Genomic DNA, 27382 nt, shown 5'->3' on the forward strand with positions numbered 1-27382 from the left:
TATGAAAGTTATGGTTCTATATGATATACAAACATATTACATATATGATTAGGCCTATACTTCATGGACAATATAATAATACCAACGTTCATAATATACTATTACTAACTTCTAAAAAATGTTTAAAATATATATATATAGTAAAAATATATTTTAATAATTTTTTGTACGATCAAATATGCTTAAATATTCTTGGTTTATTTATTTTCGTGGTGGGTTTGTGCACTTGTGCAAGACCTTTTTGGAGTTTTTTGTACTAAATTATATCTAGGTTCAAAAAGTTTGAAGCTCTTCATTACGCAAGAAAAGAAAATATATAGAAATATTATTTCCTCCAAACTTGAACCTTTTTTTAAAAAATTAGGAAATTTGAACTTGAATATCTGCAAACACACATGGCTGCAAGCGGACTCAAATTAATATTTGTTAAATATGCCATCTAAAATAATAATTCATTGTTAAATGGTCAAACAAATTCATTGTGCACTTTTTCAAAATTCTAAATTTTAACAAAAGTAATATGAGAGGAAATATAATTATGTTGTAAAGTTCAAATAAGGAAATAAATCATATAAGGTAAATCTTATTTGAATCTAAAGTCCTAAATTTTAGGACTTGTTACTTAGTTTAAATAAGAAAAAGATTTAATATTCCAGAATTTTAGTTGATTTCAAAGTCCTAAATATTAGAAAAATAATTAAATTATAATTTTATCCAATGTGAAATATGTATTTAAAGGGAAAAAAAGGTGAACGGCATTTCGTTAAAGGTTTTCATGCTTTTAGTATAGTATAGATTCACCTTGTAATATTAATAAATAATGAAGTTGACTATATTAACGTTTACTATCTCTTTAATTTGTTCATTAAAAATATAACAGATACTCCAATAATTTTTACTCCCCGGACAATTTTGAAGAAAAAAAAAAGAAGCTAATTCCTTTTATATATATAAAAAAATCAAATATTGTGGACTATAAAAAAAAGGCTAAAAAATAAATTAAAGTGGACCAAGATTTTGGAGGGTCTTACCTTGTCTTATCATTATTTACGGGTTTTTTAAACTTTGTTTTTTGTAAATTACATATGGTATGTGAAATCACTCAGCCTTGATTGGAATAATTATAAGAGATAACAGTATCTATTTTGAACATAAAGTTACGTCTGATGTTTAGCTTTCCAATTTTTTTGTTTCGTCCCTAATGAGTAACGTATTAAAAATAGAATGATAGATATTTCTCTCTTTGATCGTCACTATTTTCTAACTAATTCATTTAGCATGAAAATATGATATCTTTCAGCATTTAAAATAATTTAATTTTAGATTTCATTTTACGTTTAATGATATATTTTTATAGTCATTAAAATATCATGACAAATTTAATTTCGTACCTAATTAAATTATGTCAAATAAACTAAAACCAATATAATAAATAACTTTAATTTTCTATGAGCACATTTTTTAAACCTTAATCAATTATCCTTGTGGAACAAGTAATATAAAAATCTTAGCATCTTCTATTAAAAACGCGAACAACCTCATATTTGGAATGGAGCTTTACCAGCTCACGTGTCTATCTGCATCTAGTCAGATGTTTATCCTGTAGTATTCCCAATAATTTAATCTTTGTATAACATTCATTATTATTTATAAAATAATATATTGATATGCAGTGTAAAATAGTGTATAATTAATCGTATGATTTTTACATTATTAATATATTTTTTGTTTTATATTAAACCCGCATAATATGTGTAAATTTTTATTATTTAAAATTAAGTTGTTAATTTCGAAATAACTTATATAATAACATATAATTATTTATTATGAATAGAAGGTAAGAAAGAATATCTCGTTTTAGCAATACATCAACAAGAGCTTCTAAACATAATATGCTACATAATATTTCATGTACAGTTCTTTCATTATTATTTATTACATAATAATTTTTACTACTGTATTTGTACCCGCACGTTGCGCGAAAAATAATAAATATAATTTTTTGTAAGAAAATATAACATGAAAATACGGTAGATACAAAGGAGTATGGAAATGTTATTATTTTTGAAACATGTAACTATAATTGATATTCCTACAATGAAGTCATAAGGACACACAATAAAGAAACATACAATTATTTCATGAAGTCCAATAATATTCTTTATAGCCTCGAAAAAGCAAGTCATGTATACCAGCTAAAGTGCCACAAACAAAGTTTAGTCTTTCAAGATTGAAAAAATCAATACTGGAAAATAATTATTTCCCACTTGCACAACCTTGACATCCATAATGTACATACTTTATTACAACAACTTTCCTAAGGTGTGTGAGACACGATATGCACAAGTAGTTGCAAAATTGTGATCCCGAGGTTGTATACAGTGCAAGCAGCAGAGATGCTCATATCCAGGTTATATGTCAAAATACAGGAAATAGGAAAGAATTGAATATAAGAAACAAACAGATTTTGTAAGTTGTGGAGGATGTTGGATTCAAACACCTTCTTCAACCTTTCAATCAAGTTGCGATCTGCATAATGTTGTTCCAAATAGACCTCATACGCTCTTTTAGATATTTCATTCCTTCCATATTAAAGGTCAAACATATTTTCCCCTCTGATGTGCAATCATGAATATGGGCCAGAATGCTTCACACTTTCTTTTACCATCATTAGGGTCATTGCAAATTTTCGAAACCCAAAAAATAGAAGTTAAGGTCTGGAAATTTTAATCAACAATGTAAGACAAAAAATATTACTCACCTTGTATCAAATTACTCACCTTCTCTCGTTCAAGTATCCAACTCATGTAGGATAGGCTCAATCAACTACCAACCCTCGAGTATTTATATGTTTTTTCTTGACCCTAGGTATTTTTCAGCTGCAAATTAAAAAAAAAAAAAAAATTCATGCGCAAGAAGATGAACAGAGTAGTAACAGTTCCCATACCCACTACATGCACATAAATATAATTTTATAGGTAAGTTAAGATTTTATAGTCAGTAACCAACACTTTCTGGGCTTCTATTACTACAAAAGTATATATTTTGTACGTAAGCATTTGAATGTTTCCATCAAGGATAGAGTTTTATCCTGAAATATCTATGGTTCTTTTGAATCCAGACTGCCCTATAATTACACAAAGGAGTGATATTGGTAGGTTTTAGCTGGCTCTTCTTAAACCTCCGTCCCTGCCACCTGCTTAAACCTGATTAAGGGGGATGGTATAATAAGATGTAATTATTTATACAACTCTAGAATTATGATCAGTAATTTCAACAGCTTATAAAGCTACCAATAACAATAGCTTCTTAACTACTCATAAGAGGAAAAGAATATAGAACCATAAAAGAGATATTGCTGTTATAGAAATGCCAACATCCACACCCTTCACCGAATAAAGAAAATGACAAAAGTAATTGCATAGTTACCTTGCCGTAATACTCTTTTCTAGATTGAACATCTGGAGCACTATACGTCGGAGTATGAGCAGTTGATTTTGGCTTTGAATACAACAGGGTCGACAATAATTGCAGGAGGAAAACTATGACTACCTTATTCTTTCCTAGTGTAGAAATATAAATATATACAAATCAGCAGAATAGCATCAAACTTTGAGTATCCAATATCATAGATCCTCAAGTGTGGAGCTACTCTTTCATCAATAAGGGTATTCTGCAACTTACTAATTTTTACTACCGATATAGTACAGTGGAGATAAAAGTGCCTAAAAGGGGAAAGGTTGTAGTTCCCACATAATCATCATGTAGCCTGAAATGACAACAAAATCAAACCAAATGATAGAAGCATTGCACATAGGGAACCAATGATTTGAAAACCATAAAAATTTTGGCCTTTTATAATCATAGAATTGTGATAAAAGGCCTCAAATACCATTTCATTATCCTTCATAATAGTAGTATATGAGAAAAGTAATTATTGCCAAAATAAAAAAAAAATATACTTCATATTAGCTTAAGCTTTCTGCATTAGAAATGCACCTAACATTTTTTTTTGCCAACTGCATATTCAATAACAATGGCAAGATAAATGAGAGTTAATATCACCTGTATCGCACAAAGTAAAAGAAAAATAGTTAGGCAAACAAATCGTTAGCTTTTTCTTGTCATTATCAAAACAAACCAACTTAAATACAACAGTGCCATCAAAATTAACAATATATAAGATCAGAAAATAGTCTCATTGAAGCAAAAAAGAGATTGATGAATAATGATCTCCCTTGCTACATTCTCATCAGTCTACAACAAATGGTGACATATAACTTTTTCAAAGACTCAATGACGCGAAGTGTACAATATTCATCTAATGCAATAAAACCAAAGTAATTACATGAACCTAAGTTTAGGCACCTTGATACATTAGTGGCCTGCCTGTATATTATGCAAGTCCATGAAATAACAGAGTATATATTAAAACATTCCTAAATTATTGAATATAATATGGATATAATATATGAGCAGCATTCTAGTAGCACATGAAGAAACAATCACCAGAGACAACAACAATAACAACCCAGTATAATCTCACTTAGTGGGGTCTGGGGAGGGTAGTGTGTACGCAGACCTTACCCCTACCCTAGGGTAGAGAGGCTGTTTTCAAATAGATCCTCGACATTCTTCCCTCCAAGAACTTCTCACCTTGCTCTTGGGGAGACTCGAACTCACCACCAATCACCAGAGAAGCCAACAATATTATCAAAGCCGAAAAGCGCAAAAAGGCTCAAAGTTCTGTTGGGGGTTTAGGCTCAAAGTGCAAATGTAGAAAAATCACAAATCTGTATGTGTGGTCCAAGACTAATATCTATAAGAAAGAATACCAAATATATGGACAAAGAAATTGAAGAAAATTTAAAGCCAATAACCATTTCCAAAGGTAAGTTTAAAAGAATGAAGTTTAAATTGTGATTTGTTTGTACTTCCAAGTTACTTCGAAGAACAAATAATGGTATACACTTGTTTTACTATGAATAACACGTGCCTTTGATTAGTTTACTGTTTATAATCTATTAATTAATTTAAACATATAACTTAAGAGCTTACAATACTATCATTTAACTAATAGAAATATAAGGCATGGAAAATTCCTCTTTCAGCCTTAAGTTTCAGCAGTTAAAAGACCATATGACTTATAGATACATGAGTATCACTATAATTTTTAATAGTACTATAACAGCATAGCTATTATTTTTGGATAGTACTATTTAACATAAAGAATTTTCTGAAGCACCACCACAAAAATAAAAATCACGCATAACCATAGTTTTTCATTTTTAACAAACATCTACTACTTAAAAAATTGAACAGAAGCAAAAATAGCGCAACAAATAATAATTTGATTTAACGATATTACAAATTATTCTCTAGCTAGTCCTTGAAGTGTAGGAGGTATGAGTATTTAACTTTATAACCTCATTATTTATGTGGAGCGCCAGTACAACGACGCATAAGTTTGACATCTTTAAATTGTAACAATAAGTTATAATAATATGCATTAGGTATTTATCAACGACTCATGTTATATAAATAAACTTAACTGAAATAATAACCTTACAATAATGGTGGCTCATTCAAATCTAGTAGATGATGATCTGTATGCAAATGTGAAGCCGACAAACCATATTGTAAATTTTGTTCTTGTTGTGAATTTGAACATTGTGGCTCAGACTGAGATGATAAAATGTGCCACAACTCTTTTGATAGAAGGCATTTACAGAAAAGAATATCAGAAACGTGAAAATAGTTATCTATGCATTTGGTAGATTGTTGTAACAACCGATGGCTAATAGCAATTCCTTCCTAGAATATGATCAAAGAAGAAACAAAATATAAACCCAATGCCAAAAATAAGAACACCATTACTCTCTAATTATTGTGTAAGAAGTTCTAATTAATAAAATTAAGCTATGATGAAAACTTCAAGACATCACATCCTATGAAATTGCTAGTTTAGTTTAAAAAAATCAAATATCACTCCTGCAACCAACTTCAATAAAATTTAAAATAAAATTTTACTTTTTTGAACTCAATTATATATATTTAATTAATAAAGTTAGGCAATGACCACAACTTCAAGACATCACATTCTGTGAAATTGCTAGTTTAGTCAAAAAATTTAAATACCACAACATATATCACTTCTGCAACCAACTTCAATAAAATTTAAAATAAAATTTTGCATCACAAATCAAAGTTCAAGTAGCAGACATACAAAGTAACTTCAGTAACAATCTCAAGCACAGTTAACATATGTATGTTAAATAGACTTAGAAACATAATCTGAACTTTTGGGCATAATAAACAGGCAGTTATAAAGCCAAATCAGGTTAAAAGGGTATATTTAATTTACGCTAAAGAAGAAAGACAGAGGACAATTGCAATGGATTAAAGAGCCTACATAACAATCAAATTTATCTGTTATCAAAAGTCATGATCAGTTTTAATTGTTTGTAACTTTAAGAACAATAGTATATGATTTTATAGTGCAAATCTGTATATAGTGATAAAAGTTTATACCATTCTTACACGAGGAATATTTAGCCCCTTTCTGCTTCCGTATGCATATTTAATTTTTTTCCTGTGAGTTTCTTCTGTTCTTCCGTATCAAATTGCCTAGAAATTGAATTTGGTGTGAGAAGTTGTAGAGCCGTTTGAAGAAGAGATATCAATAATGTAAAAGTAACTGATTTTAGAATTGATATGACAAAAATTTGAAATCATGTTACCGGAATCCAGGGCAGAAGAGTTCGTGCGTAAGGAGTTAAAATCGCGGTGAGACATCGTGGCATTGAAGTGCCGAATTTGAAGGATAAAATTTTAGGGCAAATAGGCGAAAATAGCGTTCCCAATTGCCGTTCTTTAAGGTTTCAAAATGTAGAAGCAATTTCTTTTAGAAAAGGTAGAAACTACTCTCTTTTTTTTTTATATAGAATACCTAATTAATTGTTTGTTTTTTTTTTTAAAAAGTGTAGATACTAATTTTTTTTAAGTATAGAATACGTAACATAGGAATGGCGTTTTCTTTTTAAAAAATATAGAAACTATTTTTTTTAAAAAATATAGAATACCTACTTAATTGTTTTCAAATTCAAAATTTAAAAAAAGAAACTATTTTTACCTAAAATAACTAATTTGTCCTAAAGTGCCAAGTGACTTATTATAATGATGCCATTTGGCTTAATGAGGATGCTTCTTCCTCTCTTTTTAATTATAGATAGATTATTTTTTTTATATAGACAGCCGACAGTTGCCGCCTAAATCAAACAACAACAACAACAACAACAACGATCCAGTAAAGTCCCACTAAGCGGGGTTTGGGGAGGGTAGTGTGTACGCAGACCTTACCCCTATCCCGATAGGGCAGAGAGACTGTTTCCGATATACCCTCGGCTCAAGAAGATAGAAATAAAACAAGGAACCAAGAAAAGACAATTCATCAGGAACATCAACATAACCATAGAAATAATGACATCATCCTAAAAACCATAAAATAGATGACATACAATAACAATAACCCGCAACTAAGGTCCAAAGCTATGAAAAACAGTAAGGTTAGTGTGAACTTTACATTAACTACAAGCCGTCTAGGACCAACCTACTCAAACTCGCTTCACCCCCGGAATGGAGAAGGAGAAGCTCGACTACCACTCTATCCTACAACCCTAATGTTCGAGCTCCAGACCTTCCTATCAAGGGTCATGTCCTCGGAAATCTACAATCGTGCTATGTCCTGCCTGATCACCTCTCCCCAATACTTCTTAGGTCGTCCTCTACCTCTTCTCGTACCCCCTAAAGCCAGCAGCTCACACCTCCTCACCGGAGCATCCAGACTTCTCCTCCGCACGTGCCCGAATCATCTGAGCCTCGCTTCCCGCATCTTGTCATTCACAGAGGCCTAAATCAAACGACTTCGTAAAATTTAACCAAAAAGTGATCTCTTAATATAAGTCAAAGTATGTTATTATTCGCTATATAAACGATTTATGCCTACCTAACTCTAAATCAGACAAAAAAAATGCATAATAATTCTTACTACTATATTATTATTTTTCTCCTTAAATTAAACAACCTGTAAAGTCTAAAAAAAGAACAATTTTAATTAGAGTCAAAGTATATTATTATTCACTATCTAAACATATTCTATCTACCTAACTTCAAATCAAACACATAAAGTCTAAGACATTGCACAATAATTCTTACTAGTACTACTAGTATACTATTATTTATCTTGTATGCACAATTTCTTAGTACATGACACAAGATTATATTAATAAAAGTATGAAACTGAGCAATATCTAATCTTATTATTTATAAAATTTATAAATTATCTAACCAATACGAGTTCAAGCCGTGAAAACAGTTATTAGTATGTATATTATGGTAAATTGTCTACATCACACCTCTTGGGGTGTGACCGAACCCGTGGAAACTGCTACTAGTGCTTACATCATGGTAAACTGTCTACATCACACCTCTTGAGGTGCAACCTTTTCCCGTATATGAATACAGAATACTATGTGCATCAGAGTAACTCGATAATTTCTTATTAGAGTCAAAGTATATTATTATTCACTATATAAATAATTTCTGACTAGTTCTAAATCGAACACCTAAATTCTACCCAAAAAAACACGACCTCTTAATTAAAAGTCACAGCTAAAATTAATTATATTTTAGGGACAAAGAAAGGTCCCAACTCCAAGTCTATTTTACCAGTTTGCATAATTACAGTTGCGTCCACAACTTGACTAGTCCAACCACCATTTTTATTTTGTCAAGTACACATAATGTGTGAACTATAAATTCGCATCATTTAGTCATATTTTTCCAATTGTTCTCCATTTTCAAAAAACTGTGTGACAATACGCATAAATAAAAGATATGCATAAATTGTTTGCAGCGAGGTCTTTGACATCTGCTTTGTGCAGAACCAAAAAGCAGCAGCCACAGCTTGCTGCGTTTTCTACTTCCTTACTCTTCGATGATACTCAAAAACAGGTCCTAACCAATTAATATATTAATGAAGTTACAATTATTTTGCATGTATTTTTAGTTGCCTATCTAATGTCAATTAACTGTGCTTTAATCTCCTCTATTTCTTTCCTGTTTTTTATGGTAGTGTTCGGGCCACCTTGCACGCACTGGGTACTGGTTAGATAGGAACAAATCACTTAGTATTTTTAGGCTAGCGATTAACATAGTACAATATCTCTTTTTTGATTATAAATATAGTTGCCTATTTATGGTTTTTACAACTGGGTTGGTAACTCCAGGCTCTGCGATTAGTCTATGACTATATGGAGGTATTTGGTTTAGGTGATTAATGTTATATGGGTAGTCTTGTTTCAGATTTTAATGGAGACTCATTTACTTTTACTTTCTTCTTTTTGATTTTCTCTCCCTTTTGTGGGCCCCTTCTGTAGCAATTTTGATTGAGTTGCTTTTTGTCTTTGATCTGTTATTCTTGGTTTGCATCAGTGAAGGAGCCATGAATTCTGACAAGAGGATTAAAAAAAATAAAAAAATGCTGATATGTATTTCTCTTATATTAAGGGGATTCAAAATTCTATTTATGTATAAAAATTGTTTTTACTCCATTTATGCAGTATTACTTTTCGGCAAAGGGGATTTCAATCGAATACCCTTGATTGCATGTGTCTCCGCCACCGGTTCACATAGTCATATGTGATGCTCTATAATCTGATTTTTTTTTTATAACCCTAAAATATGAATTATTTGTGAAAGGTGTTATCAAGGTTTTGGATGATTCTTGAAATGTCACTGAGACTGGGAATTGATAAATTGCTAAATTTATGTGTTCATTCTCTGTGCAAGCTGCATTATGACTTCTGCAGTAGTCAATCTTCTGAATTGTCAATGAAATTATGTAACTTCACTGAATGTTTATTTAAGAAAGCTCTTTCATCCTATATACCGTAAAAGGGGCGCTAAAAGGCCTCATTTCTATAAGCTATGCTCATGAGCCGTCCCTCTTGCAGTAGGTTCAAAATCTCGCCTCCTGTCGGTTGGGGGGGGGGGGGGGGTGGTTCATGTCACATGGATAAGTTGAAACCAGTTGTGGAGCCATAAGTTGATACGAGGGGTTTCAAAAAATACTAGAATATCAAACCTAAGATTTGAACCTACGACCAAAGTAATTTTTGAACCCCCCTTTGCCACAACACCAGATTCTTTCCTCATGTCAAGGGGATTCAATAGTTTATATATAACCAAAAAAAATCATTTTAACCCTATTTGCTTGGTACAATTTTTCCGCGAAGGGGATTAATTGAACCTCCTTCTCTCTCCTTAGTTCCACCACTGGTTGGAACCACTATAGAGGTCTGGGAATGGGGTTAAAAATTGATTTAGCATTTTCCTATGCAATTCAGCGGTTAGTACATCACTGCTGAAATCTTTTCCTATTTACTTAAGCCATTTAAGAATATGTATTACTTTAAGGCAATAATTTTGGTTGCATCACATGTGAATGTAATCTTTTTCGAATGCACTATGGCAGTATTCTAATTTTTCCATATGCAAATTTACAGTTTAAAGAAAGCGTGGCACAATTTGCTCAAGAGAATATTGCCCCTCATGCCGAAAAGATAGATAAAACAAATTATTTCCCGCAGGTACATGCAATATCTGCTCTTGTTCTCAGGAGTATTCTATTAACAAGAAATGATATTAAACCTCTATTCTTCTTGTGATATCAGGATGTTAATTTGTGGAAACTAATGGGGGATTTTAATCTCCATGGTATTACAGTGCCAGGTAAGCCTTTGATCATATTCTTTTTATTGATTTTGATGTGATATACTACGGCCAAGAGAGGGCGGAGAAGAAAGCTCTAACACTCCTCTAGAGAGCTATATTTTAAATAACCCAGACACTGATATAGACACCATAGTTTAACCTTCTTGATGTTAAAAGCCGTACTTGCTTTTATACTCTTTCTTGACTTGCATTATTTTCCTGGTATCTGAGAATAAAAAAGGAACTTAATAGTTCATATTATCTTAATTGATTTTTTGTGCACTTACATACATAGTATTGGAGATATTCTGGCTAAACAGTAATCTGTCGGAGGGCTTAATCTGTTCATTAAGATGGACATTTATGCCTGGACATTATATCAGCCGAAGCTGTCATAGGGCTAAACAAATTATTTCAGTGAACACTTCTTTCCCAAGTGAATCAACATACTACCAGCTGACAATTACACTCTTTAATAATTGGGCGTGCAAACTTTGAAACAGTATCTCAGCTCTTATTTTGTATACCTTACATTATCCAATGTCTGGATCAGTCTATTGTCCACCAGCCTTTCACTTGTGTGGTGTTTGAAACCACTATGTTCGCTGCCTTCAGCATAAATGATCAGCTTGCCATGAAATGGCATGGACCAATACCAAAAGGGAAATCTCACTTAACTGGGGATTAAGCTATCACGCGTCAATTCTTTTATTTCATGTAACTAGATCAACCTGTCTTTGCTCTAGGGAAACCTGGTATAGAGACAGTCACTGCAGTAAAAAGATTTGTAAAGTCACCTATTTGTAGCTCCAGCTAAAAGGGGAAGATGTAAAATATGATAAATTCCAGTGTCTCTCTTATTATGCTCTTTAGTCTCCCTCTACCCTTTAAGGTTTCACTCCAATATGTGTTTAGCCGTGTGACTAGGAAATGGATTTGCCTTTGAATTGAATTGATGAGGCATCCTCATTAGCATGCATCCAATAGGAGCTGAACTACTAATTCACTAATTATGAATGGGGTGTTTCAACCACTTGCCGTGGTGGAAATTGGTTGAAGATAGTATAATGCAAGTGAATGTGTACTAAAAAGCTGTTGTACAATTTCTTTGTTTGCTTCGTCGTTGATCAATCTAGCACTCAATCACTGGCCGTATGAGCTTTACAGATTAAGAATAGGGATTTATCAGTTGCCAATGTAATTTGAAGCTTCAAATTCAGATTAGAGTATAATGTTTTGGTGATCATGAGCTTCAATATTCTTAACATGTGTAACAGGAGTTTGGTTCACATAGAGTAAGGGGAAATTGGAATCTCCTGATGTCTTGAATAAAGCTTCAATCAGGATATCTTTTTCTGGTGGTATTGTTTATCCCTGCTGAAGCCCATACTTCTAAGGGAGTTGACTTGCGTTAAACAAAGACAGGAGTCTATCCTACTCTTCCTTTGGGTTGCAGAAGCATATAGCTAATAATATGCTTCATTTCTCTCAATAGATACTGTTCTTTGCCTTTTGAATTAAGAAATTAATATCCCATGTCCAAAATATGTTTATGAAAGCAGTTATTTGTAGGGAATGAGTAACCGTGTAGTTCGACTTCTTTCACTTTAGAGCTATCTTTCTTTTTGTTTTCGTTCCTTTCTTTTTTCCTGCTCATAACATTTTAAGCACTATGACCTTCAGATTTTCTTCTTCCTTTAGCTATAAATGCCTTTACATACTGGGACTTGTGACAGCGGCTAAATATTTATGTCTGAGATTGCTCCTTTCGTCTGTGTAGAGGAATATGGAGGACTTGGCCTTGGTTATCTGTATCACTGCATAGCCATGGAAGAGATTAGTCGAGCATCAGGGTCAGTTGGCCTTTCTTATGGTGCCCACACGAACCTATGCATTAATCAGTTGGTAACTGTTTCACCACTCATGTTTTTGTATATAGGTGGTCTCTCTGTGGCACATGCCAAATATTTAACAATTACTGATGATTTTGTAGGTTAGAAATGGATCGCATGAGCAGAAGCAAAAGTATCTACCAAAGGTTATCTTCCACAATCACATTTTGTTTAGAGTAGTATATTTACATTTCCTGCCAGCTGCTATGTTTTTTCCACTATAGGTGATTTACATCCGTGGTCTTTCAATAGACCACCCTTCATATTCAATGAACCAAAAATTACATCATCTCTGTCAGAAAATCAACTGATTATTGGAAGAGGATGTTAAAAACTCTCCTTTATATTATGTATGTTTTACCATTCGGTCTACTCCTGCCCTGCACAAATTCTATCAAATTTATTGGTTCAGACATGCTATTATTAGTACAATGGTTGGAGTCTCATGAAAGTTCCTCTTTAGTTTTGTATTCTTTGAGGATATCATGATTCACCAAAATATATCTCATAAGTGCTTCAAATCTTTGATGGTGGATCTGCAATCCAGATTACTTGAAACTGTTGGAGTTGGTGTTTTATCAGGAAAAAAGGTAAAGAAAGAAAGAAAAGGAAAAAATAAAATAGACTGTTGGAGTGAGTATTCCATTTGCCCAGGGTAGGCCATAGTTTTATGAATTCAACAACTTCACATTGTAATGGCACAAGCTCGATTCACAAAGAACTAGGTATTTGAATATACTAACTTACTGAAGCTTCAAATACTTAAGTCTATTACATTTTACAAGTCATCTACAACATCCACACTTAGATGAGTCTTCTCTAGAAATTTTCTGAACTGGATTAGCTCAGATGATCAATGGCAGAAATCATGTGGTACCAAATGTATAACACCAATAAATTACAATTATGATTTCTAGACTTTTATAGCAAGCAGCTGATATGGATTTGTAAGTCGGAATATTAGGAAAGATGTAGGCTTCGAGTTATAGATGAAGGTTATTCATATGGTTGGATTTTGTAAATTTACGTCACTAATATTCTCTTCAAGAAGTTCTACGGAGAGCAAGTTGAGCTATAGTTTGCTCAAACATAGCCCCTAAATTTCTTCTGGCTTTCAATTGGCACGGATTTGGCTTTTAATATAAGGGCAAAAAAAGCGGGACAGTCGTTATTTTTATTTTTGATATCCTTGTTCAGTTAATTTTAATCCCTTATTTTTTAAATAAAATGTCTGAATGGCTAACATAGTGGCTAACTCTTTTATGACTTGATTGGATGTAGCTAATCAGTGGTGAACATGTGGGGGCTCTAGCTATGAGTGAACCTAATGGTAACTACTGTTAATTCCTTTTTATTTTGTTTTTACTTTTGTTATACATAGGGGAAAGGGGACTGGGAATGGGGAAGGGGAGTACATATGGGGATTTGAACCCACACGCACATGGTGGAGGTTGGATAGCTCACCAATTGAGCTCTACCCTGAATCCCCAACTACTGTTAATTTTCATTTTGTGTCTCTCGTCAATCATATTAATTTGGATGTTAAATCTCCATTTCCTTTTTCATTGGGTGGAGAGGTGGTCAGCTATTATGAGAGAGCGAAAGGCTTGTGAATTTTTATGTGTTGAGTGTCACTGAATAGTTTCATTTTCATGGTTTAGCCGGGTCAGATGTTGTTAGCATGAAGTGCAAAGCTGATCGTGTTGAGGGTGGTTATGTTCTGAATGGAAATAAAATGTGGTGCACAAATGGTCCAACTGCTCAGACGCTGGTGCTTTTCTTGAATATCTCTCCTTACTTTTCAATTTTATCACCCAGACTGCACTTGTGGGTTTACACTCGGTTTGTTGTTGTACTTCTCCGTTTTATCAAGATTCCTTCTCACTTTACATCGTTTGATTGCCATTAGTTCCTGAGGATTTATCTTTTGTATCACAGATAATGAATAAAAAAAAAGGATACTGTTCTTAATTTTTCGTTGTAGTAATAGTAATTTTTGTTACCTCATTCTAAAAATAGTCTTAAGAATTTGAATTTTAGATTTGATATAATCTATTAGGTTAGAAATTTGGAAGATGGGCAAAGGTCATATACACCACATGTAAACCTAATACCATATGAAAATCAACTGTTGAAGGACAATAAGAGAAAAGACATCAGTTCAGCTCTTTTCCTGCAAAGGTGAAGGGCTGATTTCTGGAGAAGCTCATTTGTGACATCGAGGAAGGGTGGGAAAGAATTTTTTAAGTGAAGGATTAAATAAAAATAGTTAGTTTGTTTTCCTGAGAGTAGTGACTTTCGTTGTGCTAAATGAATCATTCAACATGCAATACTTTATTCTAGTTGAATTTGATTCACTACTTGGGTTCCTGTAACTGAGTTTCTCTTTACAGCCTTGGATTATTTTTCATTTTGCCCAGAGCTCTTTCTTGCACTCTTCATCTATAATTTTCTCATTTATTCGGTTTGTCTGTTGATCAGCTAAGTAGAAGTACTCATCTAAATTTGCTTATTGACTATTAATTTTGCAAGACAGATTGTCTGGTTTCTTTTTAGCAGTATGCTATAATCACTTGTGGCACATGTGCAATCACAGCTGATGGCTATTGAAAACTTACTTTTGAGATATACTACTGATCACCAGCAAAGTCTATGTACTCTTTGGTTTTACAAAAATTTCTCCTCCTCTTTTGAGTTCACCTACCTTTATATGTTTTTTTGGGCAAATACCTGAACTTTCAGCTGTGAGTGGGGTTTGTCTGTGAGATTCTCTTACAAGTTCAATTTACCTGATATCGTTAATAGATGAAAATGTGCTTTTTTGTTAAAACTTGGCTTTAGAAATAGCGGTCTGTCAATTTTTCTTACATCCTTTGGCTAATTGTTATCTTTGTGTATCTAGAATTTGTATTTCTGGTCTTTTTCTGAACGGCAATTTAATTTTAAGGTTCAGTTTAGAAAATCTATTTCTGGATCAGGTTGTTTATGCAAAAACGGATGTAGCAGCTGGTTCGAAAGGAATCACAGCATTCATTATCGAGAAAGGGATGACAGGGTATGCTCCCTGTACTGATACTTGCGATAGAAAATGAAAAAAGGGAGAGAAAATACTAATTGTTTCTTGTTTTATTTTTCGTAGCTGCTTGATTTCATGACACAAATAGTAAAGCATGATTTATTATAACAAAAACACTAGATATGCCAGTGAGCTCGGGACATATTTATTCATCTATTTTAACTGAATATACAGATTCTCTACGGCCCAGAAATTAGACAAACTTGGGATGCGAGGGAGTGATACGTATGTACATCTTGCCCAAGTGTTGCTCTGTTTGGATTTATACTTTTGTTACTATGCTGAAGGTGGCCTAATAACTTTGATCTTAACTGTAGATGTGAGCTTGTGTTTGAGAACTGTTTCGTCCCTGAAGAAAATGTTTTGGGGCAGGTAGGAAAAGGTAAGAGTTCTGAATTAACTTCTATGTTGGCCCAAATATCTTGCCTCATTTCTTCCTTAAGATTACACTTTACTTCCGCTTTCGGTATTGAAAGCGAAAAAAGAGGGACTAGCTTATCTAACAGAATAAGTAGGGGAGAATCTGAACAAAGAAGGGTAAAAACTTGAAGGGTGTGATCTAATGAGCTACAAAAATTTCAAGCAAAGAGAGTGCAGCATTTGTCTAATCTTTTAAATACAGCTTATGCTAAAGAGTTCTTAATCTTAGAGTTGCACAAAGTTTTTGTCTAGATTTTTATGTATAGGTAAAGTTCAAAAGATTTATGTTAAGCTTTCACTGGTTTTGAATTCGAACCATTTTCTTCATTCTGCTATACTGCACCTACTTGTACTATTTCTGAGATAATACCCTTTTTTTCCTCGCACACTATATATTCTCCTTTTTATTTTGGTCGCACCAAGTAATGTTCCTTTCCCTAAAGAGAAAAATCTTTTTTTATCGATTGCATAGCACTTGATTGGTAGTCTCCTGCATATTTATTTGCAGTAAGATTAAACGGCAGATGTTCTTTAACTTTTGAAAGAGCATGCCAAGTGAAATATGGAGATTTAATTCAGAATACTACAACAACTACAACTAAGCCTAATCCTAAACTATTTTGGTTGGCTATATGAATCGTCAATATTCATTCTATGCCATCCAGACCTTTTTTATTCCAATAATTAATAAAAAAAATTTTCAAACAATTAGGGATTCTCCAACAATAGAAATTCTATACAAAAAATCTCTAAAGAACTAAAACTCAGTCTTATGCCAATCCTATAAACCAACATTACTGAGCTTTAATCCAAACTAGCTGGTAATGCGTACAACTTTTTAATCTCTTTCTCAATGAACCGGACGGCGAGTTTCTTCCGATTTTATGCGAATCCCCTTTTAGGGAACAAGGCTTAAAGGCCAGAAATCCTAGAGTATATAATTCTGCAGTTAGACAGAGCCGGTCTGACCGATCCGCATCCCCGCGATCCTGTAATGAAGACAGTACTCGAAGAATTTCGTCGGAGAATGCTACTTCATTTTGCATCTGCTCCTTTTGTTTCAAATCATATGGCACTCCTATTTTTGGGACGTTCCAAAATGTTTAAAACCGTTTCATTTCTGTCAACTTCTTCAATTTCCCAGAATTCAGTTCCTTAAATTATCCATATTTTAAACTTTGATGTGATTTTTCTTTATCGAACTAACTTTTCAACTGTTACTTCACTATTTTCTTCCACCAGCATTAGTTTAATCCATACATAAACATTAATATCTTAAACTTCCTGTCCAGCACCATCGTATAAATTGAAATGGAGGGAGTATTTGTTAAGTTCTTTGTAAGTCTGCATAGCTTGCGAGAGATTGTAGGTCTTTTGCAGCGACTTCCTTTGAAGTTATTTTTGGTTTACCTCGTCTCTTTTTTAATCCTTTATCATAGTGTCACACCTAGACGATGTCATTGCTCCTATCTCTCTCTTAGTAAAGTTTTTCTATTGCTTCAGGTGTTTATGTCCTGATGTCGGGGCTCGATCTAGAGAGACTTGTTTTGTCATCTGGTCCTGTTGGACTTATGCAAGCCTGTCTTGATGTCGTTCTCCCCTATGTTAAACAACGAGAACAATTTGGGCGACCGATTGGAGAATTTCAATTTATACAGGTTCCTAACTGCCTTCTGGATGAATGTACTTTTATTGCTGTTCGTTGTCTGTCAGAATTCTTAAACTTATCTTGCCTATTGACCTGAAAATATAGGGAAAAGTTGCTGACATGTACACAGCTTTGCAATCTTCAAGGTCAGGTGTTCTTTGTTGTCATACTTCTTCTCTATCCTTTTCTTTGTGCACTCTGATCGATAATATCATGTACTTATTCTTTTTCATTGTTCACAACAGATCATATGTCTATTCTGTTGCAAGGGAATGTGACAGCGGGAATATTAACACAAAGGTCCTTGCAGTAGAAATTTTCATTGGTTTAATTTTAGTTTCTTTACTCTATAAAAGCTAAAACTTAACCAAAGAAACATTTTTTCCTTTGCACTTAACATGCAAATTATGTTTGTTCAGGATTGTGCTGGTGTTATACTCACTGCTGCTGAAAGAGCAACCCAAGTAGCTCTTCAGGTGAAAAACTTAATTGCTTTCTGTTCCTTTATGATAATTAGTTCTTCTTCACATCGGCTGTGTTCACGCGGTCATCTTTAGTTCGGAACTTGCTATTATTATTTCTGACTGGTTTAAGAGCACAGAAAATGACTGTCATTTCTGAAAGAATCCCCTAGCAGCAGTTAGCGGATTCTTCACAAATTTCTTTTGTCTTGGCTTATTCTAGTAATGCCAAAATGTTAACGTAATTAAAGGCACACAAGCTGCTAGCATTTAGTTGGAAAGATAATAGGGTAGAGGGCCGGCCCATAATCACTCGAGGTTCAAACAGTGTGTGCCATCTGGCTCCTGAGAATTTCTCGGTTATAAAGGTTTAGTAGGGAAGATGATATGCTTATGAGCTTGTGCGTGTGGTGCAGGCGATTCAGTGCCTTGGAGGCAACGGCTATGTGAATGAGTACCCAACAGGACGTCTTCTCCGAGATGCCAAACTGTATGAGATTGGGGCAGGCACAAGTGAGATCAGAAGAATGATAATAGGTCGTGAACTCTTTAAAGAACAATAAACATTGAAATCGATGGCTTCTTGAGCTTCTTGGGAAAATATCACAAATTGAGCCCCCCCCCCCCCCCCCTTTTTTTTTCTTTACATTTTTGGAACAAAAGAAAAAAAAAAAAGTGAAGTTGTTCCCTTTAGCTTTATGTACGTGAAAAAGGAATTAAATTCGTCTATTGGGAAAGAAAGCCATTATCTCAAGTGTTCTGGAAGGCTAATACTCTTTATTGCCATCATCTGCTAATATTTTCGGGAGTTCCTAACAAATGAAATGGAAGAGTTGTGATTGTGGCTAGAAATGAGCTTACTCTGAGAAGTCAGGGTAGTATTTTGGGAAAAAACTTAATCTAAGCGATGCATGCACCAAATTTAGTTAGTTTGATTGTAGTAAAGCGTTTAGAGTTAATGTAAAAGGCAAAAAAAAAAAAAAAACAGCAAATCGTGTTTTTAGCGCATGTAGCTCTAGGAATTGTACCAGATAATACCATTTTTAAGAACAAAGAATTTTGTACAAAGATAGCCTATGAAAATTGGTTTCAGTGCTTTTATACCTTAGTATTGACAAAACTAGTTATAGGGTTGTTATTGGTGATCCACTTCATTAAAATATTCAAATAGTAAGGCTACTTGTAGGGTTTATAGTCTGATTATTGACACTACCAGTGCAATCTAGGCAGGCATTAGATGGCACTAACAACCCACCCCCTTCCCCACCAAAAATATTTAGTGGTGTCTAGACTTGTTACTGGGCAATAAAGAAGTACAGTCAGACGCAATATAACAGCAACTCTATATAACAATCATTTTCTGGAATAAGTGCCTCAAACCTTTTTTTTACAAAAACTTGCAATAGCATGCACTAACACCATAATATCACTACTATCTTTAACAAATGAAAAGTCATAAAAATATGATTTTAATATTAAAATGCTCCAAATTCCATCAGAAGCTAACTCACACTTTCTCTCATTTATATCCTCCTACCTAAATAAGAGATTAGATAAGTTAGAAGGTGAAAACAAAGTTAAAGTAGGTGATATAGTGTTTCCCAGGCACAACTTGAGGGGGTTGAGTTGGGCTGGGGAGGGGGGGATGGAGAGGAGTAGTCATACAATGTTCAATATTATACATAGTGGAACATAATCAGAATTCAGAGTTATGGCATATGAGTCGCCATATAATTTTATCACTACAAGCCCCATTGTAAGTTGAAAACAGACTTCCAACATAACTTCACAAGTTGACTAAGGAATAACAATTTATTTAACATAACAAGAACATCTAGTAGGTAGAATAGTATCACATATATATAATATAACAAGCACGAAATTCATAGGACCTCAGCTTCTTCATATCCTGATTACAGTTGGAGAAGAATCAGGCTGGCCTACTGAAGAAGATTTTGAGGCATCCATGAATGCTGGCGCCTCCTCCAAACAACTTTGAGTATCATCACTTATCCCCTCAATAGTCATTTTCTCCACTTCTTCTTGAGTGTATATATGGATCTTGGATACTACCTCACAGAACTCGCTGCAACAGTCATTAGAAGGTAACCATAAGTGTATCGACCAATCACTTGTGGGAGGAGAAAAGTAAAAGAAAACTCGGATTCTGTAGAGATGATTTAACATCCAAAACTCAAGAAGCTAATTGGAAGAGAAATTTTGTGGGGTTCTCATGATTCATAGATATACGTCGTTTTGAGTAATATCTTTTGAACTTGGTATAAAATAATTGAGACAGCAATGAGAACTCAAATGCATGAAAAAGAGACTTACTGCCATGGATCGTCTCCGACAACCATCATGTCATTCTCACTGTCGGTATACAAGATTCGCCATCCCTTATTGGGATCTCTTAGGAGGTCTTCCATGTTGAAAAGCCTCTCCAACTCAACCAGCAAATCCTCATAGCCATTCAACCGTGAGAGATCAATGGCTCGTCCAACCAAGCTGCCTTGTTTGTGAACCTTCACCCATTTATTAAATATTAGCAATAGAGTCTGAAGTGAAAGCATTTCCAATCCATTAAGTGCACTTACCGAAGCTTACCTTTGTACAGCTCCTCTTACCAGAACTGTGCGAGCTAGGAGTAGAGGGTTCTTTTATTAAGGAAAAGCCAAATAGTTTACAAGAAGCCTGTGCATTTAAGGAGCCACCGTTCTCATTCTTGAAATTTGTCTCCGGAATAGACAATTTGGACATCTCCAGTGGCCTCTGCTCATTTGCAAACTTCTGCATTCCATCTTCTTCCCTCCTAATCCCATTTTGGATTGAATTCTGGTTTAAGGTAGGATTTTCTCTTTGGAAATTGTTATTAATGTAGGAATGCACTACAGGATCTTGTCCAGCTCTATACATCGCATTATATGGTAGAAACACATTCCTCACCCCTTCAGAAGCAAGGGGATAGAAATTGGTCTTCGGCCTCTGATATGTGCTAAAAACATTGCAACCAAATTCAGGTTTTCCCCAAGCACCAAAATTAACATCACCTTTTCCAGTAAGGGATCTTAACAAGCAAATTTCTTGACCTTGCAAGACCTTTGGAAACCTATTGGATTCCAGAAAGCCTGTGTAGGTTGTTGGAGGCTGAGTTTTCACAAAGTCTCCAACAACTATGTTCTCTATACCAGTTGGCATGAGATTGTGACGAGCTACATTTTGCAGCTCAAAATCCAGTGGGCGGACTGTCTTATCACATCCATAGGGAGGTGATATCAGACCTAAATTTTCTTGACCTTGCAAGACCTTGGAGGATCTTACCGACTCCTCAAAGTCCAAAAGAGCACTCCCTCCTGTAAAAAAGAACAAGAACATTAGTGGAATCATGACATAATGACAACATAATCAAAATAATATTCGAAAAGTTTGATCAGTACCAGCAAAATGGCTGTCCAATGATGGAGCCTGCTGACTAGTCCGCAGTTTCTTCAGTCTTGGAGACTGAATGCTCAGTGGTGGTAAGGAAACTGAAGAATCAATTTCCCACGGAGAAACCCGTTCTTGATGATTACTCATGATATCTTCATCCCATCTGACCTATTATAGTTGATAACAAGGATACTTAGATCAAAAAGTTTTCGAGTTATCAACGGACACAATACTTATTATAAATTTGTAACAGCTTTGGTTAGAAGAAATTATTTCAAGATATGCAATACAAGGATGTATTTTAATATTATGCCAAAAGCAAACTTTATCAGTCTTGACAGGAAAAATCTATCAAGCATCTTACAACAACTGAGCATTTAGCAATTTCTCGTTGTAGTTACAATCAAAGCAAGAATAGTTTGATAATTAATCTTAGCCCTGAAGGGCTATACAGGCTTTAATGCACATCCATATTCTAATTATTATTTTTTAACATCAAAACCAAGAAACGAACATCAAAATCATTCTCTTAACTTTCAAACATTCCAACTTTGCCGAACTCGTCTGAATCACACTTAGACGATCCAGTTCACAACCAAACATTACACACAAGTTCCAATCAACTAAATGGACTTATCCAAGGTATCAAAACCACCATAGGAGTCCGACAACACCGAAGTCAACTCCCGGTCAAGCCTTTGAATTATCCAATTCTTCAAATTGCCGACTTTCGACAAATACAATTAATAAAAGAAAAAAAAACGAGCATATGGTCCTGCGTCTCCTTCTAGTGTTCCTAGTGGTATTCAACAAGCAGATCAAGGTGTTAGAAAACTGCCGAGTCTGGATAAACAGGGTACTGCTACAAGGGAACACCGGCAGAAAATTCAAGAACATAAAGGGGTCTGAAAGTAACAAGGAAGAAAGAAGAGCACCCTAGATAAATAGAACAAATTTCCAACTGGCTCAAAAACATGAAATGATAAGTGGAGCATAACAACTTCTATATACAATTTAATGTCAAGTATATGCTAGAAGTACCATCAAACATCTCCATTTTGAGTTGGGCCACCTAAAGGGATCCATATCACTTATCCCAGTCACTACACCGCTGTACCTGCATGCAGTAGTGGAAATTTTCTATTACAACATAAACCTTCTGCAAAGAAAAGCTGAATATGGGATTTGGTAAGGATATAAGTACCTTCTTTCAGGTGAATCATCTAGATCAAATCTCATTTTAAATCTTGTTCCAACAGGAATCCGATTGCTGATGCTTTTCATGTACTTTTGGTACGGTACAACAAAATCAGCATGACTTGCCCTACATTACAAGCAAACTTCATCACAAAACCATCTATGTAGCATTAATAATATCTGGAAAATTCATGAATGCAAACTCCTGCAGGCTGCAAAAGTGACTTTGAAGAAAATTTCACACATTTTAACATAAAGGAATTTGATTACAGGATTGCACATAATATGAGGTTTTTTCATTCATTAGATTCTTTTTTTTTTTTTTTAAGAATTCATAATTCTTTGTTGTTTCTTAGGATATAAAAGGTATTATAATCAGAAGAAGACTCTGCCTGGGACACACACATGAATTGAGGGAAGCAGCAGAAATCATGCTTCGTGCATCTTCTTAACTGAATCAAGAAGATGAGCCATTGATTGCTTTAGCGAACATGAAAACAAGCCATTAGAGGTACAGACTACTCGTACACAAGTAAGCTTCCACAGAATTAGTTTACTAGGCAAAAATACTTGACATGAGCCACTTTAGAATACATGCACCACATTTGTACAGTAAGCACAGAATGCATCTGAACGACTCATATTAATCGAACAAGCCTATTTTTGTCTCACCTAATATTTTTCATCTGACTACTGGAAGTTGGGAATCCAGGACTATTAGTGCCCGTTTGGACATAAAATTTGATGGAAGATTTTTCTAAAAAAATTTCACTTTTTTTTTGAAATCAGCGTTTGTTCATAAAATTTCCAATTTTCACTAGATGCATTTTGAAAATTTGAAAAACTGCAAAAAGCTGTTTTTTAAAATTTTCACTCAAATCACTCACAAAACTTCAAAAACAACGCAAACTGAAATTTATGTCCAAACACAACTCTAAATTTCAAATACCATTTTCACTTGAAAAAAATTTTCACCAGTTTTTCGAATTTTACAATTCTTATGTCCAAATGTCTACTTAATTAAGGTCATTAACTTTTTCGTAAATGAAAAGACCACTACCTAGTTTAATTTCGGATCAAATACTTGGGGTGCTCTTATAAGTTACTAGCCTCAATTCTGTTTTGTTTCACAGCTGATGCCACATAATTGAATTAAGAACCCCTAGTAGTTCCTGGATTTAGAAACAACTGACAAATAGAATAAAGGTGGATTGCAATAGAGCCAAATAACTGCCACACCGCCATGCAACCATTCCGCTCTGTTCTGGCGCTCCCGCCAAAGACAGTCCAAATCTAACCTCATGCTTCAGTGTAATATCACATCATTCTTACTAAAACAACACAATAATATGTAACAATGACAACAATCACTGATGTTTTAGTGTCATCCGTCTTATAAAGTCGTCTCCGTATTGTCTATGCACTGACATTTATTTCAAGAAATAGAAAAGATAACACTCAAAACCATCTGAAAAGGAGATAGTAAATCAATATATACTTCAAAAATAACTCAGTTCCTAAGTTTGACCGTAAATAGTACAACTTTACTCCTAGTGCAACTATTTCCTTATAGAAAGCTAAGCAAATCTTCTAATACGACTTATCTGCATGTAGAAGGCTACACCGTTTGTATCTATTAAAATATTAACAGGAAGCATTATATGGTGGTTATCTAAAACTTAGATACTTCATTTCAATCTTCACCAACGACAAGTTAGATGGAAACTAGCAATCCTTATTAATACATATTTGGTTGTTTTGACTTCATAAAATAAATGGAATTAAAATTAAGGCACGTGAATATCAAATCTAATTAACATCGTACAGCCTTAAATAGTAAAATTGTACAGACATGGGATATTACCACAGATTTTACTATGTAAATTAGGCAATAACTAAACAAAAAACCATACACAGATTTAGCGAATTACCTTGGGCTATAGAAAACATGGAATGTGCTCTTGGCTGACACAGCGGTAGCAACTGCTGAAAGAACATCAGAACCAGAATATTGACTTTTGATTATTAATTCAGGAAGCCCATTTCTAGGTCTAGCAGCTCTTCTTATTCCCAGCCTGAGATCTCCACCTTCTCCCCTACAAAGATCGTTGTGACTAATTCAATAAAATTTAAATAACTATGGCAACTGAACAAGCTTCAAAAGTTGAATATCGGAACAACTAAAATCTTGGCAATGATGTCCTAACTGGTTATTGCATAGTAAAAACCTAGGAATTGGACCTAATGATCCTGACAGCTTTCAAGCACGACGACTTCATATTTTCATATGTTCTAACGCCTTAAAAGTTAACCACTCTGAGTTTATCATTGTGTCAAGATATGTATACCTCAAGAAGAGAACTGCATCCCCTGAGACAAGATTCTTTTGGCTGACAAAAATACTCCATCCAGTAGTTAGCAAATGTCGCCTCGGCTGGCCTGAAAGAAGAGCATCACATCATAAGAATCTCAGACTGAGCAAGTATCTAAGTATTTAACTTAATACCTCTATAAATGTGACGGAATTTCCACTCTACTCCATGCAGATCCTTAGCAATCAGCTCCTGAGATGGTCTTTGCTCTTTGTAATCCTACATTTTATAATGTAGCAACAAGTTAGAAGTAAATTTACCAGACAATTACATGTAATCAGCTAACAATCTCTTTTAGCAAGAATCGCACAATGGAGTCGCACCAGAGGTGGGAAACAGTCTTCAGCTGCTCTACGGGGAACTGAAAAGCCGCCATGGGTACTGGTATCAGAAGCAGTCAGGGTTTTACAGAACATGTGAGAAGCTGATTTTCCTGGATTTACTCCATTCCCTTCCTCATCCACCCCCAAATCTTCATGTTCTTTTCCCTTTAAGCTTATAGCCACTGACTGTGCAAAGTACCAACAAATCATGGAGAACTCAATTCTAGCTCATTGTAGAAGTCATGCTAAAAACCTATGCTGCCTAGACTCTCCAAAATGCTGCCGCACCCGTGTCGGATCCTCCAAAAACACACTTATTTTGGAGGATCCGACACGCACCAGGCAACATTTTCGGAGAGTCCGAGCAACATAGCTAAAAACAAAGATCAGTTCAAGTTAAAAGAACTGAAAAAGGCCCCTTAAAAAATGAACAAAATCAGCAGCTAAACACAGTAAGTTAACACCTTTATCAACAACTAGAACATAGAACAGCAGTTAAAACACAGTAAAGTTAACACCTTTATCCACAAATTGAACATAGAACAGCAAAAAATCAAGATTGGACAATAAAATAGCTGCAGCTGCAATTGGTCTTACCTCTGGAAGAGGGAGAAGAGTGAGCTGTGTATAAACCTCATCATTTTCCTTATTTGCCTGTAAATTCACAAGATTACAAAAAGAAGCATATTGTAAGGAGTTCACAAGTAAAGCCAAAACCTTTTAATCCAAAAGGGGAAAAAATAAAGAACTTACAAGCAACTGAACATCTTCCACTTTACAGAAGATCTGAGGCTGAAGACCAAAAGTTGGAAAATCCATTTTGATGGGTGAAAAAGGAGAAACAGAAACAGCTTCCTCCATATGACCTTGAGGGAAATAAACCACTACATTTCCTTTCTTTGGTAAGCTTGTTAAAGGGCCAGCACAAGCATGCCAAAGTTCCATATAAATTGAGGAAAGAGTAAGTGAAGAAGAAGAAGAGGAAGATGCATTTGAGGAACAAGAAGAAGTAGAAGTAGTGGACAAATTGCAATTAACACAACTACCACCAACACCCCTTTTGTCACATTCTCCATTACAACATGCATTCTTCTCCACTTCACTTACTACTGCATGGTTCAGATCAATTTCCATTAAACCCAAAAAAATTGTTCTTTTTTGGTTTTTTTGGTTTGGTTTTCTTTGTTCTTAGTTTAGCATTACACCCTCAACAAAACAAAGAAATAGGGGGAAAAGCAGATTAAAAGTTGAGCGGAGAGTAATCAAGAACTTGTCACCAAGTTGAGAAATAGTAATAGAAAATTTGGAAATGAAGTCAAATCATGGCTTAAGAAATGTTAATATTTAAAAAGGGGTTGTCTTTAAAGCAAGAACAGGGAAAAGAGATTGAATAAAAAAGAAGAAGAAAGTCATGTTTTTGGAAGTAAAGAGGGAGGAGGAAAAGTTGAGGAGAAGAAAAGAAGTTAAAAGGGTATCAAATAATAACAAGAAATTCAAAGTATGATTTCTCATCTTCCCATTTGCAGTTCTGAGAAGAGGGAGCAGAAGACATAGACAATTGCTAAGGTAGCACAGAAGCAAAAGTTAGAAAAAAGCCAATGTGTTTAGTGCCCTTTTGGATTCAAGACTCTTGTCTCTTTTTTTTTTCTTTCTTTTTTTCTTTTTTTGAGAAAGATAGCCCCAACAAATACTGTGTTGAGTGGAGGGGACAGGTTAAAGACAGTACAGAACCCACACATCTTCATCAACCTTCTCTCTTTTGCTTTGCATTTTGCCTTTTTCTCTTTGTTT

At 34.4% G+C, this 27382-nt stretch overlaps 2 protein-coding genes across 3 annotated transcripts; one reads left to right on the forward strand and one right to left on the reverse strand.

The window, feature by feature from the left end:
* Positions 1 to 8834: 8834 nt before the first annotated feature.
* LOC104228910 (isovaleryl-CoA dehydrogenase, mitochondrial) lies at positions 8835 to 19024 on the forward strand. 2 transcript variants are annotated; one of them, XM_009781462.2, is made up of 15 exons: positions 8835 to 9012; positions 10566 to 10649; positions 10734 to 10791; positions 12554 to 12678; positions 12767 to 12811; positions 13947 to 13995; positions 14327 to 14436; positions 15644 to 15720; positions 15916 to 15966; positions 16059 to 16123; positions 17665 to 17819; positions 17915 to 17955; positions 18055 to 18109; positions 18229 to 18285; positions 18687 to 19024. In XM_009781462.2, the coding sequence occupies exons 1-15, from the start codon at positions 8896 to 8898 to the stop codon at positions 18831 to 18833; spliced, it is 1236 nt and encodes a 411-aa protein (XP_009779764.1). In that variant the 5' UTR covers positions 8835 to 8895; the 3' UTR covers positions 18834 to 19024. The 2 variants fall into 2 exon arrangements, with proteins under 2 accessions (XP_009779764.1, XP_009779765.1); XM_009781463.2 differs by lacking the exon at positions 8835 to 9012 and adding an exon at positions 9245 to 9317.
* Positions 19025 to 19926: 902 nt separating this feature from the next.
* LOC104228911 (auxin response factor 4) lies at positions 19927 to 27184 on the reverse strand. Its single transcript, XM_009781464.2, has 12 exons — positions 26345 to 27184; positions 26189 to 26245; positions 25592 to 25777; positions 25403 to 25487; positions 25245 to 25335; positions 24828 to 24992; positions 22904 to 23023; positions 22741 to 22816; positions 21708 to 21867; positions 20878 to 21623; positions 20605 to 20795; positions 19927 to 20356 (listed from the first exon to the last, which is right to left on the reverse strand). The coding sequence occupies exons 1-12, from the start codon at positions 26723 to 26725 to the stop codon at positions 20173 to 20175; spliced, it is 2442 nt and encodes an 813-aa protein (XP_009779766.1). The 5' UTR covers positions 26726 to 27184; the 3' UTR covers positions 19927 to 20172.
* Between the last annotated feature and the right edge of the window lie 198 nt (positions 27185 to 27382).

Source organism: Nicotiana sylvestris, chromosome 11, assembly GCF_000393655.2.
Source record: "Nicotiana sylvestris chromosome 11, ASM39365v2, whole genome shotgun sequence".
In the NCBI taxonomy this organism is placed as follows: Eukaryota; Viridiplantae; Streptophyta; class Magnoliopsida; order Solanales; family Solanaceae; genus Nicotiana; species Nicotiana sylvestris.